The following is a 17,795-nucleotide window of genomic DNA, read 5'->3' as shown; positions in this document are numbered from 1 at the left end:
GCAGAGAGAATCTTTCAAACAAGACAAGGCTCAGCGTCAGAGTCTAATGTAATAATCATGCCTTTTAGAATTGGGATGTTGAGAGAGTCCTGGTCACATTCTCAACTACTCCTGAGCTCACAGGCTGAGTGGGAGGGAAAATGGAAGAGGGTCTCTGGATGGGGAGGCCTTTCTTTCTGCCTTTCTGGTCTCCTGCCCTGGGACTGCTTTGGTTTGCGGGCTGACCGTCGTGGGTCATGAGGCGCCAATAATATCTAGACCAGAAGGCAGGGCCATGACAAATGAATCTACAGCATGGGGTTGCATTTGTCTTTTCACAGCTGATGTGGCAATGCCTGATTTCTATTTCAACCAAAAAACAAACAAAACAGAGGCTCCTTCTAAGAAAAATCACAGTCACCGACTATTCTGACCCAAGAAGCGGAGTCTGGGATAAAGAGTGGGTGTCCACTATGACCTTGGTTCAGGGGCCTCCACGTCTCCCTATGGAGGGGTCTAGGCAGCAGGCTCCATCTGTTCCTGGCTGAGAATGGAGGGCCCTGTCCACACCCCCTCCAGGGGACCCTTCCACCAACCGTAATGGTGCTGGGGGACTGGGGAGGGACTTAAGGGGACAGGGCATTTCTACTAGAGAAAGGCTGACGTGTTCCACCAAATGGAAATTGTACAGATTTGCCAAGTAAGGGGTCTCTCTTTTTTTTAATACCTCTGAGTTTTGGGGGTTTGGAAGGATCGCCTGAGGCTGCCTTCTGCTCAGCGCTTACTCTGGGCAGGGGTAAAGCACAGTCCTGGCCCAGAGGGACAGTCAGGGCCCTGGTCTGGTCACATTGCATGACAAGGATCCTGCTTTGCTAGAAGGACCAGCCCAGGTCTCAGCTGAGGTATATTTACTAATCACCTTTTAAGCATCCTGACAAACTGACTCTCATCCACAAACCAGGCACAGAAGTTCTGGATTGAGGGTTCCCCCATTGCAGGAGGTCCTCAGCCAACTCTGACTCTTACTAAAGTGTTTGTTTCAAGGTGTCAGCCTTTTCCATCTCGATCAAAGGCCCAGCTAGGTGTGGTGTCCTCTCCGGGGAGAGCAGGGGAGGCTGGGCCCCTGGCATGGGGCCTTGCTGCTGGGCAGAGAGGCTCGCTGCCTCCTAGACCAGAGTCTGGGCTGCCTTTAAGCCAGGATGTGCTGGCCCTGCCTCAGCACTGTGCCCCATCCTGAATTCCGTCTGCTCTGGCAGGAAGACACACTCTGCCTGGAGTCCCTACATGTCCCTGCCACACTGACCCTGTCCTCAGGGCTTCCCCGTGACCAGCGCTAAGGCCGGGCCCCATTCTCATCAGCTGGTGCCCTGATCATATGGGTTGTAAATACTTTTAAAACATCACCTTTACCAGAGCCTCAGGCACGTCTGTGGACGCTGGGGGAGCTCTTTAGCCTAGCCTAACACTTAAAGCACCTGCTGTGTGGGTGACAGGCCTGCCCCCACCAGCACTGCCAGCTCTCTGCTTCCTAGACCCTCTCCACAGTGTGGGCTGCTGGGCTATGGCTTTGCTCGTCCAGACCAGCCCTGGCTGCTGCCGCCACAGCACCCTGCCCCTTCCACGCCAGCTCTTCCTCCCTCCCTGCCCCTACCCTTGGCATCCGATGCTCCTGAGTCTGTGCTTCTTTGGGGAAGCAAGCCACAGGGTGACACGTGAGATGCAGCTGCCCTGGCGGCGCTGGTGCTGGCTGGGAGCCGGGGAGGGTGGGGGGAGACGCCCCTTCCTAGGGTCTCCAGTCCCCTCCCCCCCAGTTAGAGCGAGAAAGGCTTCCAGGCCTCACGGGGCAATGGGTGTAGACATAGGCCAGCTCCGTTCCTCCACGGCTTTTAGAAAATGGGAAGGGGCAGTGGAAGCAAAGCCATCCAGATGTTCCCTCTCCCACGGGAGTAACCCTCCATGTTCTTGTGTCTTCTTTCCCCAGCAAAGAGGCAGAACTATGGCAGTGCCCGTCTTGCAAAGGGAAGTAAAGCAATCTGGTGGGTTTGGCTGGTTTGCCTTTTGTCCTTTCCTTCTTCTCTGATAATGCACGCGGTCCTTCCTTCTTCCTCCCCCCCACCAGCTTCCCAATTCGGTCTTGGTTTTTTCTCCATGTGAGAGAGGAGCATGCATCGGAGGGGGAAGCAGCCTCTAGCACTTGTCGTCTTCTTCTGTGTCACTCAGGAGGTCGCTGACGGCTCCACACATGCCCGGCCCTGGCCCTCCACGCCTCCGCCGCCGGTAGTGCCCATTGGGAAGCTGCCAGCTGTGTCGCAGGGGTGGGGCCGAGCCGATGGTGTTGGCGCGGCCCAGGCTGGTGGCCACGGCCGCTTCGAAGGTGAGTGTCTCCTCCTCGCCACAGTCCGAGGCGTGGGCGTCTTCGTGCAGGGCCAGGTAGGGCTCGGAGATGTAGCGCTGTGGGGAGGGCTGACTGGGCTGCGCGTGCCGGGACCTGGAAGACTCCGGCCGGCCAGCGTCGTTGCTCTGCAGAGCGTGGGACGTCAGCGGGGAGCTGTCCTCGCTCCCATCGGCGGGGGGAGAGATGCTCCCGGTGTGTCGGATCAGGGAGCTATAGGAGAGGAGGGGCCGAGGCTTGGGAGGGACGGGTGGGAGCTGCCGACGACTTCGTCTGGGGGTGCTGGTGTCCGAGATGGAGGGGATGGAGCTTTCACTCAAGGAACCCGTGCCCTGGACGGCAGGAGAGAGACGGCAGGTAAGACTGGGCAGGCATGGTCCCTAACCCTCCCACAGGAAGCCCTGCGAGTCTGAGCTGGGGTGTCCTCTGCTACAAGTCACGTCCACTCAGGGACTACAGGAGATCGACAGCCAATACCATTCAGACCAGGGCATGTCAACTTTTAATCTGGATACAATTTTCTGGAAGTCTTGTTAGACCACAGGTACAGGCTTAGAAGATCTGGGGGGAGGCCTGAGATTGTGCACTTCTGACACTCTCCCAGGTACTGTGGTCCACGGGACAAACACTTGAGCGGCAAGGATCTGGGAACTCTGTCCGCAGGAGTGGGGAAAAGTGGGTTTACTTATGGCTGTGAGTATACCAAACAGTTTAATTTTCCAAACAAGGCAACCGTAAGCCTACTTTTGCCCCACCCTGTATGTAACAAGTGCTCGCTGAAAGAAAGACATGGAAGTGTTCTGGAACGTGCATGCAGGCCCAGGGGGCGGCTCCGTCTGGGAAGTGGGTCTGTGGCAACGGCAGACCTCACTCTGCCTGCATGTCTTCAGCGGCTTGCTGAGGTCAACTCAGCTTCTACACCCTCGTCGGCTGGTTCCGGCCAAAGGCCCCTGAGCACAGCTGCTGAAAAATGGCCCTCTAGGACAGTTTCTCAAGGTGTGTGTGACCTCCAAACCACCTGCTCCAGATCTCCTGGGGAAGGGTCCTTCCAAACACAGAATTCTGGGTTTCCCTTTCCTGCCGGCCTCACTCCTGAGACAGAATCCTCGAGGTGCCAGGAATGTGCAGTTGTAACAAACCACAAGGGATTCTATTCTGCACTAAAAACCTGAAAACTACAGCTCTGGAAGTCAACGTCTCCACTACCTCGGTCTCAGAGTCCCGGCAGCCTTGTTCGCACTGTTGGTGGGCGAGTTTCCCGTCTAGGCTCTGAGAACCTTGAGGGGAGGTAGGGCTGGTTGTGAGCAGGAAGACAGGGCCCGAGAATGGCTCCCGGTAGGTAGTGATTTCTTAGGCACAGGCCAGAAGGAGAGGGCCTTCCTGTGCGATGGCTGGCCACCAGGGAAACGAACCAGAATCAGTTGGACTTAGGAAGCCTGAGCCGATAGGTGTATCACAGTTCCAATGAACACCAATGCTCCTATGACCGATCCATGAACATGATCTGGCTAAAGCACCATCCTTCCCTCTTACAGCTGGCTGAGACATTTGTGAACTTACTGGTTGTGACTTAGTACCTCCAGATTCTGAGGACTGGAGTGGAATGACCTCTAGATGCCCTTGTCTTTCCTGGGGGGCTGTCTGGTCTTCTGTGAATGCCTATCAAGCACTCAGTAGCTAAGCTCTGTGCACAGTGGATGTAGTGTCCTGTCTGACTGAGGTCTGTGTGGGGACTCCCCTTTTGCAGCTAATGCTAACGACCACCCTTCCCTGTCTCTCCACAGAAGCTCGGCTTCCTCCCCGCGCTCACCTGTCTGTTGGGGGTCTGTGACCTGCCCTCACTGGGAGACCTGGACTGACGACGCTCCGGGGACTCCCAGTCAGCCTGGGTCCCTCGCTCCTCTGAGTTGCAGCGGGAGACATCGGGGGAAAGAAGGTGCTTTCGCTCTTTCGATCGGCCCCGCTCTCTGCCCCCGGAGCGGTGAGTGTCGGACTTGTGGCCTATGAGAGATGACAAAAACAACCGTTCACAACTCAGCCCAGACTGGCCGCTGAAAGGAAAGACAAGTCTTAGAGCCTGGGACTGGGCCCCTGAAGACCCTGGCTTCTCCAGGCATGTCAGCAAGTCCTCTGAGAGGGAGACAGAAGAGAAAGGCCAGAGTGTACGCATGTCAAAGGATGGGATCAATTCTCTGCTGCTGCTGTTTATGCTAAGTCACTAGGATCTTTGCCAACAATACAGATCAGGAACTCTCTGTCCTGAGCAAGTTTGTGCAACTTTTGGGGGGAGGGGGAATGGTACCCAGACAAGGGAATGAGGAAGTGGCTATGAACTAAATAATAGCACAGCTGACGTACTGCCAGGGTGAGGACCCTTGGACTGAAGTCAAATGGTTCTAGTCTCGGTTCTGTCACTTACTGGCCCTACAAAATGGGGAAGTCATCACTTTTCCCATCTTTGTTTCTTCATCTAGCAAAATAAACTCCACTGTGCAAGCCCATTCTGGGCAGCGCTATCTGGGCTGAAGTGGGGTTGGTGGTTCAAGTCCAGCCCCCGCTAGGGGTCTCTGGTACATTCCTAGGAACCCTGAGGGCTCCGCAGGCCACCTGAGAATCTCAGCTTTAGTGATGGCTGTAGCCCTACTCTAGAAGGAGGACTCTCACACTCTCACAGGCCCGTGTTGGGGTGTGAGTCAGATACGGGACCCTCTTTGGTAAGGAGCACTCTTCCTTCCTTCACTCTCCTCGACCCTTATCTGAATTCTCTCCCAGAATCGGCTCACTGAGGCAGGAGCCCGAAAGGCAAACAGGGAAGCCCACCGCACCTGAGTCTGAGTTCAGGCGATGGGCTGACAGCCGCAGGGAGGAGTGGTAACTCCGGCGACGGGACTTGTAGGTGTTTTCACTGCTTCGCTCCATGGAGAATTCCTCCAGCCAAGAGGAATTTGAACGCTTATCCCGAATAGTGGAAAACGAACGTCTCATGGAGCTGGAGTCTGTTATCACCTGGAAACAGGAGTCCCGGGAGGAACACAAGGTATGGGTTAATTACTGAGCGGGTCCTAAGAGAAAGAAGTGGACTGTAATTGTTGAAGCTTGCAAAGTGTAACCGCCCTTGAATCCCTCTTGCTCAGACCTTAGCTGGGGGAAGCTGTCCCACAAAGTGTGCTTATGTTATATCTTGACATCACTGGACTGGTCCAGGGTCTTCTCTTCATGCTCAGGAAAGTGAGCAGCTGACCGTACTATGCTGCCTCCCCTAGAGCCGCCTACACAGGGCCTCAGCCAGGACCCACAGTGACCCTCGAGACACTCTGACATACGGGAGGGTGATTGTGCAAACATCCGCACCATGCAAGCAGCATGGCTTCGCCTTTTGCCTCTGTCCTACGGCTCCAGAGCTCAGGAGACCTGGTAACTGAGCAGCTACTAAGAATGCATTGCTCTCCATCATCCGTCCCACCACAGCCCCACCTTAAACTTGGGCATTGTGATTTGCTGCAGGTGTTAAAAAAACAGATCCACGGAAACTTGTCTCTGTCAAAACATAAGACAAGACAGCCAGGAAAACAGACACAGGAATGAGGCGTGGCCTGCACTGGTAGGACAGACAGTCCTGACACTGAGCTGTGTGTGTGAAAGTAACTGCACATGTGCTCCAGGAGCCAGGACACGGGGAAGGAGAAACACACAGGAAAAATCCTGGGAAATATTTTCTTGCATGGCTGGTTGAGTCTTGTGGATGTTGAGCCCATCTGGAGGGAGTCAGGCCATCTTGCTGGCCAAGCTGTTGTGCTATGGGCTTCATCGAAAGCCCACTGTGGGGCCTTCTCTACAGAGCCTGCTCCACGTGAGCCAGGTTTTGCTCCTAGGGAAGGAGTGGGACCAAGTCAAGGGCTCACCTGGAAATAGATGTTTTTTCATAACCCACCAATTTTCATACAGCCCAGGATGCCACAGCATATGGTAGGTGGTTGTTTTTTTACCTGGGGATCCACAGTCAGGCGTGGCATAGAGGATGCCCTCCCAGATCCCGCATGCTCCTGGGTGTCCGGAGGAAGGTAGATGCCATGGTTAGAGGGCTGCACGCTTTTTAATTCACTAAACTCTGGCTCCTGGAAATAAACATAGCCAAGCTTGTGGGACTCGGTTCCATCTCATTGCTTTTCATCTCCAGTGGATGATTCTGCCTCCTCCATACCAAGAAGGACTTTTAGAAGAGAGACTTCCATCTTTAAGGTCTGTTATATGAGTGTTTCTATATGTTCAGAGATATGGTATACCAGATGTCCAAAGCAGAAAGCTCTAACTGAGACTAAGATCACCTTTCGCAAGTGTCATGTTATTTATTTATTTTTTTTTGTATTTTTCTGAAGCTGGAAATGGGGAGAGACAGTCAGACAGACTCCCGCATGCGCCCGACCGGGATCCACCCGGCACGCCCACCAGGGGCGACGCTCTGCCCCTCCGGGGGGTCGCTCTGTCGCAACCAGAGCCACTCTAGCACCTGGGGCAGAGGCCAACGAGCCATCCCCAGCGCCCGGGCCATCTTTGCTCCAATGGAGCCTTGGCTGCGGGAGGGGAAGAGAGAGACAGAGAGGAAGGAGGGGGGGGTGGAGAAGCAAATGGGTGCTTCTCCTATGTGCCCTGGCTGGGAATCGAACCCGGGTCCCCCGCACGCCAGGCCGACGCTCTACCGCTGAGCCAACTGGCCAGGGCTTGTCATGTTATTTTTATCACTAAAAAATGCTTCAGATTTTATAACTTGGCAACCCAACATTATTGGTCGTCAATATGGGAAGCTTACTGTTTGAGAGTTGGTAGTGGCGGGTTTATTCTTTTAACCTAAAGAAGCCATTTGTCAATTAAATGGAAACCTGTATTCTGGTTGTATCTGATGTCAAATGTTTTTTCTCAAACCTTAAGACACATCTTATTAGCAGAGTTTTCTTATGATTGGAACCATCAAAAAAAAATGTGGGTGGCCATCTGTCAGGGATGCTCTAGACTGGTACAGTACGATAGAAACATAAGTGGTTTGCATTATGTAATTTTTAATTTCCTAGTAACTACATTTAAAAGAAAATATACTTTATGTAACCCAGTACAGCCAAATTGTCTCATGTTAACATCTAATCAATATAAAAAATTAAGACATTTGACATTTTTTTTGGTGCCAAAATGTTTGACATTGGTTATGTGTTTTCCACTTGAAGCACATCTTAATTTGGATAAGCCCCATTTTCAGCCCTGGATCACCGCATGTAGGCAGTGGCTCTTGTACTGGACTGTGCCACTCTAGAGTGCTAGGAAATTGGATTACAGACTTTATAATCTTTGTACAACATGAGGGTGGTTAACTCTCTCGGGAAAACCACTGCTCTAAAGGGGTCACAAGCGTCACTCTATAAAGAGTGGAGCTACCTTAGAAATTGAACGTGGGTCACCAAACAAAGAGACCTAGGAATATCTTTGGCATCTGGAAATTATACCAGAAAAAAGCTATTTTAAATTTTAGGAAATGATACTCTAAAAACAGATGTATAAGAAGGGTGCTGCTAAAAGTCAGCCTTCAGGACCATTTGGCTGAGTGGTTTATGGTGTCAATGGGAGGACTGTCATCCCAGGACATGTGATGTATGTGCTGAAGAAGGTAGTGCTTGCGGTATATGCTTCATATAGTACACAAGTCTGACTCGAAACACAGGGGTAACAACACTGCGGTCTACAGGTGTCAGAGGTGGTGCGAGACACACACACAAGTCACGGCCACGCCTCAGACGCAGAGCAGGGGCCCCGAGGGACGGGCAGGAGTACACACTGGTGAGTGTGTAGCACAGACTGACCCCTGATTCACAGACACTAGTACCGACAATGAGATGAACACATATCCAAAAAGTCCTGACACTACGGCTCAGCCCTGGGGAACCTGTAGGAATGATGATGTGATGAAGAAATCTCCCTGGGAAAGAAAGGAGACATTATTGAGATTTCCCTCACCACCACCAGGCAAGCCTTAAAATGCTGAGAGGCCCTTTTAAGAATCAAGCAATCTGTACCATTAGTCCCTGGGCCTCAGTGCTAAGTTCCTTAGAGAGGAAGGCAGAGAATTCCTCCAAGGGTTCCTGCCCACCTTACCACGGACACCCTCGGGCAGGCACACGCAAGGAGTGTGTGGTCTAGGTGTCTCCCCAGCACAACCACGTACACTCCCTCCACTCAGCTGTCACAGGGCAGGAATCGCCCACTTGTCTGAGCTACTGAAATGTTTTGCCCCCCTCTGAGAGGTGCCCATGGCATCGGACATGCAGGCCACTCTCCACCCATACTGTCCCTTCAGGGTGGCACTGGAGCACAGTGTAGCAGTGAGGAGGGCTCAGGACAGAAAAACAGATGCATTATAATCAAAGTGACATGGAACTCAGTACAAGCTGTCTGGACTTTCACGAAGGTTGGGTTTTGTCTTTTTTTCTCCAGGCCAATGAATGTTTGAGCTTTAATTCTAAGCTCAGGAGGACACGTGTGGCTCCTGGATGAGAATAATGGTGAGTCAAGTCTGGTGTCTCTGGGAACTGCAGTTTAGCATGATTTCAGCAACACCTAAAGTTGACTCTGTCTACCCTTCCTCAAGCTTAAACTGGACTCAACAGGTTTCTCAGGAATTTCACCATTTATGCTAGTGAAAACCTCAATGCTCAGGAAAATGATTAGGACCCTCTTAAACTGTGGGCAAAAGGGGCAATTTGCCTGAACCCGCATAGAGCAGAGGCAAGAGGTTCTTCTGTCTCTGCTGGTAGAGAGCTGTCACTGCTGGACAGGCTGCCCTGCATGCTCCAGCAGGTGGGCATCACTAAAGGGCTGGCAGGGGCATTCTGGCGTTCCCCCAAGCTTGGCATCTCCATCCATGCTAAGCTGCCTGGCTGGTGCCACTCACTCTATGATGACTCATCCTAAAGCTCCTTATCAAAGACAAGGCTTTGCGATGCTCACAGGCACACATGGAGAAGGGGCCTGAAGTAGTATAAATTCCTTTGGCAGATGAGGGGCTCCTGGGATTGTAAAACCTAAACAGGAAGCATCCATCAGAGAACACGAGAAACTCAGCTGTGAAAGGCAGATACCAGGAAACTTCCAGGGCCATTGCCTCAACTATCAGGAAGGGTTTTCCCGGTGGATCACGGCTATGAAATCAAATTTGTAAAAAAAAAAGTAGGAGGGATCAGGAAACCAAGGAACTCTTTTGAAGTCTTGTAAGACCTCATTGACTCACCAGAGACTGCTGCTCCTGGAACTGTCCGTCATCGGCAGGGTCCATGCACGCCAGCTGGAATACTTCCTGTGGGGACAGCGGACTCATGGAAGGGTATCCACTCCGGGCACTCCTGAAAAGCAATGCCAAGCTCAGAGGTCATGTGTAGATGACAGAAAAAACAGACGTGTCTTTGCTGTCACCGATTCCCAGCCAAGGCAACAACACCCTTTTATCTTGGTGGCCTTGTAAACCTGGTAAGTTATAGGTAGCTGGCCCTAGAATAGAAAATATTTAAAAAACAAACAAACATGGGAAAAAGAGAAAGCACTGTTTTCACCCTGCACTTGGAACCACTCGGCACTTGGCTGGTGACTAACATATCGGTGACAAATGACATCATTTGTCACACTCAGACATATGGAAGACCAAGGCTAGATTGTAAACTGGTTTCTGCTCAGTTTCTCCATTCGGCTGAAAAATGCCATACTTTACACAGTGAACAGTTTGTTTAAGTATTAAGCAGTCATGGTCTTTAAAAAATTTTTTCCTCCATGCTTAGTAAGAATATAGCTTTATTGTGCCAACATGTCTGCCAAACTAAACAATTCAATGCCATGAACGTTGACTGAAGTGTCTCTGCCAGACCCTGTGCCTGTTGGTTCATGAATGGGGTGGAATGATTTCAGAGGTCGGGGTAAGGAGGTGACCACCTCTGGGTTGATGGCTATGTAGAAGAATGCTTAAATGGCAATGGAAGAGAGCAGGGACAAAACCAGCTCAAAAGTATGGAGAGCTGTCACAGGATGCCTATTATTAAGCCACTTTGGCACCTGCACTCTTAGCCAATGGGATCCACGGGGCTGGCTGGGAGAGAAAATCAGCAAATCTTTCCTAAAAATTTGCCTGCTGCTGCCATTCACTGGTAAATAGGTACCCTCTAACCGGCTCGAGAATGAATTTCCTGATCATGGGGAGAGGGACGGCAGTCAGCGACTGGGCAGGTAGGAGGGAGAGATGGGAGACCATCATTTCATATTGAGTCTACTGCTAATGACTCCAGTAAAAATCTGAGACCTCAGCAAGAGCCTGCCAGTCACTTAAAAACAGTCCACAGGTGCACCCTACTGGGATCACAGGGAAAGCTGAATAGCAGAGAATCCTCCAGCCTGTCCCTTTGCTCTCACTGAATTCCCACAACAGTTACAGGGTGATCTGATACATAAATGACTGACTTTAATGTCCATCGTTTTCCTTCTCCCGAGAACCATTGGGAACAAGATGAGCATGGCTATAAGAAATGGGTTCCCTTGTGCCCTGCAGAAAACAAGCACGCACCCAGAGCTTGAGAGGCAGGACCCTGGAGCCACTAAGCAACCTCGCAGAGTTGAATACTTTGACCTCCTACTTCAAAAGCATCATCTGTCTTCTTGTTGTTAGGGCCAAGTCCAGAATTTTGACCACGGCCTCTCTCGTGATCTGGTCCTTACCTCGCCAGCCTTCGCTCCTTGAATTCCACTGGACTCTTTCATTCATTGAATGTGGCAGAGTTCTTTCTGTCTCAAGACTTGAATACAGGCTGCCCCCTGAAAACTTTTTCCATGTTATTTTGAAGTCGCCCTTCAAAATTCTTATCAAAAGTCACTTCCCTAAGGAAATCGCCTCTGCTCGCTCTCCTGCCTTACCTGGTCAGCTCTCCGTCTCCCAGGCGCTCAGATCATACTGCATGTGTTTCTTCCCCTCACTTACCAGAACTGTAATTAGTCACTGGAAATAAGTCTTTTCTTTCTAACAATTCTGTTTCCCATCAGATGTAAGCTAACCGCGGGAGAAGCCCCGTCTGTCATACTCGCCACTCTGTCCTTGGAGCAGTCTTCACTTGAATGATAGAAAGCTCTAGAAACACAGATGGGCCCAAGGAAGCAGCCAGCTGCTCCACCAGTGTCCCCATTAAAGGTAGTCTACCAACATCCACCAGATCTCTGAAGGCATCCTTGACTCCTCCCTCTCCTTCACGCCACGGGGCACATCGATCACCAAAGCCTATCCATTACCTCTCAAGACTGACCCCCTCTCCCTGTTTCCATCCTGTTAGTCCCAGCCATTAATAATTTACGATAGTAGGCCCTGGCCGGTTGGCTCAGCGGTAGAGCGTCGGCCTGGCGTGTGGGGGACCCAGGTTTGATTCCCGGCCAGGGCACATAGGAGAAGCGCCCATTTGCTTCTCCACCCCCCCTCCTTCCTCTCTGTCTCTCTCTTCCCCTCCTGCAGCCAAGGCTCCATTGGAGCAAAGATGGCCCGGGCGCTGGGGATGGCTCGTTGGCCTCTGCCCCAGGCGCTAGAGTGGCTCTGGTTGCGGCAGAGCGTTGCCCCTGGTGGGCGTGCCGGGTGGATCCCGGTCGGGCACATGTGGAAGTCTGTCTGACTGTCTCTCCCCATTTCCAGCTTCAGAAAAAAACAAAATTACGATAGTAGTCACTCATGAAGTGGTATCCTGTCTCTCGAATTGCTCTACTCCAACCCACTGAATCCATGAATGATCTTTGTAAAGCACAAATCAGATCACATCATCCTGCTATGTAAAACCTCATTATCCTTGGATAAAACTGAACTTCTGTATCCTGTTTGTAATGACCCTACGTCCTGGCCTCTGTGTAGGTCTCCAAGCTCAACACCTGCCACCTCCAGGGACTGTGCTCCAACCGTCCTAACAGTTTAGACTCCTTACATTGATCACACTTCCTGTCTCAAAGAACTTGCCTCTGAGTCTCACTTAAATGTTACTTCTCAGGGAAGCCTGCCCACACTCTCAGACGAGGCACACTGCTTCCTGTACATGGCGTCACAACAATCTACCCTTCTGCATTTTAATCACTGTCATCTGTAATTTCTTTTTCAAGATCTGTCTCCCCAGGGACGGTGATCACGTTGATGGCTGCATCTCCAGGCCCTGAGCCAGCTTTTGGGTTACATAAATATTGATCAAATCAATGAGGAAATGAATCAATAAACATGGGAGATTATGTTCTGATGGAAGGTCATTTGTTTAGCGAATTATAGTGGGTAAAATAGATCAATTTGACGGGGGGTGTCTGTCATTTCTAAGTCAACAACCCTGGAAAAAAACACTAAATCCTTCCTAAGTGGTGGTCTCACTCTGCACTCTCCTTCCTGCACAGATCAAAGAGAAACATCGACCTTGTTTTTTGTAGACAGGAGAATCTACATCTTGCTACCTTATCACTTTTTTAAAATGACTGGTGGCCTTGGTCATGACACTGGGCCTTTTCTTCCAAATGTGTTGAATTGTGACCTCTGAAAATGATGCTTCTCAAAAACAGGTCCCCAACACCACAGGCAGAAAGAAATTAATGGTGTGAGAGATTCTAAATGGCATTCGGACAGAGGTCTCACTCCCGAGACCTGGTTCAATCACCTGATAATTACTGAGGTTGTGACAGTGATTATTGGTTCTTTGAGAGCTATGACTGGGGTAAACCCAATCACAAACGCTCATTTCCTCTGGGTAGAGGGACTTCGCGCCCTCTGCTACTCAGTACACGATTGTTATAATATAATGTGATAATAAGGTGTATATGCGAGCATTTATGACCAAATTGGGGCTAAGGTTTGCAATTCAAAAGAACTAGCAAATTCCTTGAGTTTTGTTTCCACTGCCAAAACAGAAAATAAATTTTTTTTGGCCTGATTTAAGCTTCCTTTTGTTCATTTCACATATAATGTAGTGAGAAGATTCTAGAATTGAAAATAAATGCCTTAATTCCTGTTCAGCTTCCCACAAGCCATATGGCTTTGGGTCACTGATTTAACCTCTCAAACTCCAGCTTCTTCATTTTTAAAGTGGCGATGCTCCTCTCCACCCTTCCTTCCTTGTGCATCCCCAAGTGCTGTCTCTGGAGCTGGCCCTAGTACTACACATGCGTGGTTTGATCCCCCCACGCCCGCCCTATCTTCTCAACCTCTGAGAAAGAGTTAGTGTTATTGCACAGGCGTTCCTGGGCAATGGGTTTCCAGGCCAGCATGCTCGTACGAGTGACAGAATACGAACAGGAGAGCCGTAGGCCCTCTGGTCTTACTCACAGGCCAGACACGGGGTCCTGCTGCAGATAGGGGAGGGCTTTGGCATTGGCGATGATCTCCTGAGGCAGAGACGAGGGCTCCATGCGCTGGAACATGGGTGCATTTTTCTGTGTTAGAAAACAAGGGACTCAGATGATTGTGTGAAAATACAATTTACTTGGGTAAAATAGCACGGTGGACAGTTTGTTTGGCTTTTTTTATTTCTCTTGTGACAAAGAGAGGGACAGACAGAGGAAGGGAGAGAGATGAAAAGCATCAATTCTTCGTTGCGGCACCTTAGTTTCTCATTTGATTGTTTCTCATATGTGCCTTGACTGGGGGGCTACAGCAGACTGGGTGACCCCCTTGCTCAAGCTGGTGAGCTTTGTTCAAGCCAGATGAGCCTGCGCTCAAGCTGGAGACCTCGGGGTTCTGAACCTGGGTCCTCCGCGTCCCAGTCCAACGCTCTATATTCACTGCACCACTGCCGATCAGGCTTGTTTGACTATTTTAACCTTTGACCCACTGGGGTATGAATCCCCTAACCCTAGAAAGGATGCACAGGGCTGTCCCCACAGGGGCCCCCCTGTGACTCAGGATCCACCCCACCCCCCATACACTGTCATTGACCTTCACCTGTTCCTCCAGCTGCTGCCTCTGCTTCTTCACCTTACTCTGTTTGTAGTAGTCCATGATCATCATCGCTGCATAGATTTTGCCCACAGTCAGGTCAGAGGCTGAAACACAAAGGTGGCATGGAAGGGTCAGGGGAGAAGGCAGGTGGGGGAGTCAGGACACCTCTAAAGCTCTGTGCTCCGCCCTTTGAAGCAGGTGTGCGCCAGGCACTGAGGATACAGAGTGAACAGGACCTCTGTCTCCTCAGGGAGCTTCCACAGCCACCCAAGGAGCGTGAGGCCATTACTAAGCATCACCTCCACTAGTCTGGATTTCCATCTCTGATAATAACATCCTTTTCCCACCCGCATGAGGGTCTGCTGCACAGTATGATGGGAAGGGAGAGAGCTATGCACCCCAAAACTTTCACCCACACATCCTAGTGAGAAAATGTTTTCAATTAATAATGGCAAAAGGAACTTTTGTTTCCTAAGGATAAAAGAACAAGTTTCCCTTACCTCCTTGATCACTCTGTCTCCCGCTCACCCCTCCAAAAAAGGATGTGGCCTTGGCATGCTGGGCCCACTGTGACAAGGTCTCCCAGGAGAGATGTCATACCTTTGGGCATTGGCACAAGCAGATCTAGCATCTTCTGGGACAGGTGAGGCCAGATGGCCAGGGTCTCCTTCTGGAGCTCTGAGTCAAGCTGCTGCCTGTCAGCACCACCTAGAACGAGATAAGTTACTAACCAACAGCACGGACACAGAAATGAAGATGGAGGGAGTAGGAACTGAACCAGCTTGGCTCCTCGTATTCTCAAGGGGGAATCCTGGTACTTAGGGGCACTCGATCTCGCGATCTGGGTCTTTCTGCTGAAGAAGCAGAACATACGATCTGACACCCGTTTTCAATAATTCGGGGAGATCCTGCCACAGAGATCTGAGGCCCTGAGACCAAGATCAGCTTCCTCATTCACTGGAAAATCCTCCCAGATGCTCAATATGTCAGAGGGGGAAATGGAAAGCCACCCGGGAGCCTCCCCCGCCTCATTAAACGGACATCAATTCTTCCAGCGACTCAGACTCTGCATTCGGAGTGAGCTGATTTTAAAAAGGATTTGGATCAGGCAAGAGCAAGAAGGCTGAAGGTTCATCGGGAAGCAGTAAATTTTTTCTCTCCTAAATCACTGAGTTAAAAAATCAGAGGAACCAAGTGCCGCCATGACAGCACCTGCCACGGAAGCCTTCCAAGATGTTCCAGGTACCACATAAGAAAAGGACAAGATGAACACTCATTTGTTCAATAAGCACACATGTCTAAAATGCCCACAATGTGCTGGACACCGAGGGCCATGTGCTATTAAAGCAGAAAGGAGCCATGGTGATGAGCAAACCGTTCATTTTGCCAAGAGGACATGAGCGATGTTGTGGTTACTGAATCTCAGAGCTGCAAGGAGGACCCTACTATCTGAACTCCAGGTCACTGCACTGTTAGAAGGATGACACAGTCCGAACACATCTGGCCCACACCACCCTGCAGGTGCTGTTCCGAAATCACTTTTTCCTCCTTGAGCTCACCTTTGGCGATTTTGATGTCCAGAGCTGTCCGGATCAGAGCCATCAGGGTGGAGGTGAAGTGGACTGTCATGTCCTCGGCCACTGGCATATTCATCAGGACCAACCTCTGTGCGAGAGAGAGAAAAGAAACAGCCCAGGGGGAAAACCTATCAAAAGCAACCTTGGTGAGAGGGGAAGGCAAGTGCAGAGGTCAAATGCAGAGACAAAAAAGAAGGGCAAGGATCCCACCCTCTCCCCAGCTGCTCTCCCTCCGCTACTGGAGGCTGGTTGGCTGTGGTTGGGGGTATTTTTTTCCCTAGGGAATGATGCCAAATTCCAAGGGAAGGGGGACAAATCACTCTGGAGGACTCCTTCCTCCACAGCCCTGAGAATGTCTTTTACAGGGACAGTGGTTTCCAGAGCGGCTCAGGGAAAGGAGTCAGCTCGGGGAGGGGGCTCCACTCCCCGTCACGGCTGCCCTGTGCTCCCCCTTGCCCCGCAAACACCCCCAAGGCTCAGACAAAGACAGCGAGGGGGGAAACTCTGCTCATCTGACTTGAAGGATACATCCTGATGCCCCCTTTTTGAGTCTTTAAAACATGGAATTTGCCAGCACGTGACTTAAACATGCAGAAGTCCAACTTATCCGATGGATGAGGTGGAGCAGAATGGGGAAGGGGATGCAAACAGGGTCGGGGTGACAGGAGAGAGGGAGCAGAGCAGACAGAATGAGAGAAGGGTGACCACGGCAGGAGCAGAGTGGGCAGGCCGCGTTCCCCTCGCGCAAAGGAAGGGGTCACACTGAAATGGCCAGATCCACTTTCCGGAGAGTATCTTGCTTTTGGAAATTCTTTCAACATTTCCTCCAATCCCAACACTCTTTCCCTTACCAGGGGCCATCCCAGAAATTCAGAGAGCTCAGGGCCACATCCCCACCCCCTGGTATTTTTGGATGCGGCCATCCTGAGCAAAAAGAAGCCAGCCTCTAAGCTGTGCATGGGGAGCCATGTGCTGGGGTGGGTGAAGATCCCTAACGGTCCCCATTCCAACGAGATGTTCCCTGGAGCTAGACAGCTTGGAGTAACAGGAAAAAGGCCTCTGGAAGGACCACCAGCCCTGCAGGGAGGGCTGTGTCTCTTCCCAAAGCAGGCTCTCTTAAGACTCCATTGGAACATTTTGCCTAACGTGATTCTACAGCTGTGGTGTCTCAGAAAGTTAAGCCAGTTTCTTGTTTGAATCTGTGTTCCATCTCTCTCCCACTTCCTTCAGCTTCCAGAGGAGTGGCAACACTGCTAAGCAGTAGTCCTAACGAATAAAAGAGCTCCAGAGTTCTGGGTCAGTCTCAACACCAAAGGGGTTCAGAGTAACTGACCAATTATGGAGAAAAGCAGCTCAGGCTTCAAAGCTCTTGAGCACCTGAGTGGCAGGTGATTTCCAATGGACAACGCTGCTCTGTGCAAACCAGGGGGAATCCACCCATCACTCGTTCATGCCAAGAAGGGAAATCTAAACCTGAATGCAACATGGCCCATTGTCAGCCTCTCCCATGTACTGCCCAGAGAAGCGGGTAGCTGGGCTAGTGGGGAAAGGGAGCTGTAGGGAACTGCATCCTTTATCAGACATCATGGGATAGAAGTCATGTTCCTCTTTTTTTCTGCCACCTAGAAGGAACCATACCACCATCCTTTCTATGTCACGGAGGAAGAAATTTGTTAAAGAGTTTTCCTCCTAAAATTTTTTTTCTTGAACCACGTTTACAGGAATTTCTGCATTACCTTAGCTTATCGGATTGAAGGTGTGTTTTTTTTTCCTTTTTTTATTATATATGCTCAGATAGCTGTTTTGCTGTGGGTCCCCTGCAGGCCACCACTCTGCCTCCTCTAGAAGCACACATGCTACTGAACACTTCCTTTCTAGGAACCCA

The 17,795-nt window shown here is 50.8% G+C and overlaps 1 protein-coding gene across 2 annotated transcripts in view; it reads right to left on the bottom strand.

The window, feature by feature from the left end:
- Positions 1-359: 359 nt before the first annotated feature.
- Positions 360-17,795, bottom strand: part of CACNA1E (calcium voltage-gated channel subunit alpha1 E) — a 360,811-nt gene continuing 343,375 nt past the window's right edge. For both annotated transcript variants that reach the window (XM_066261292.1, XM_066261291.1), the window contains 9 exons: positions 15,893-15,998; positions 14,934-15,041; positions 14,337-14,437; positions 13,722-13,828; positions 9,642-9,753; positions 6,358-6,486; positions 5,197-5,377; positions 4,182-4,372; positions 360-2,703 (listed from right to left, as the gene is read on the bottom strand). In XM_066261292.1, the coding sequence (XP_066117389.1) occupies positions 2,167-2,703; positions 4,182-4,372; positions 5,197-5,377; positions 6,358-6,486; positions 9,642-9,753; positions 13,722-13,828; positions 14,337-14,437; positions 14,934-15,041; positions 15,893-15,998 (1,572 nt within the window). In that variant the 3' untranslated portion in view covers positions 360-2,166. The remainder of the gene's footprint in view (positions 2,704-4,181; positions 4,373-5,196; positions 5,378-6,357; positions 6,487-9,641; positions 9,754-13,721; positions 13,829-14,336; positions 14,438-14,933; positions 15,042-15,892; positions 15,999-17,795) is intronic.

Source organism: Saccopteryx bilineata, chromosome 2, assembly GCF_036850765.1.
Source record: "Saccopteryx bilineata isolate mSacBil1 chromosome 2, mSacBil1_pri_phased_curated, whole genome shotgun sequence".
Classification (NCBI taxonomy): Eukaryota; Metazoa; Chordata; class Mammalia; order Chiroptera; family Emballonuridae; genus Saccopteryx; species Saccopteryx bilineata.
This window is presented reverse-complemented; position numbering and strand designations above follow the sequence as displayed.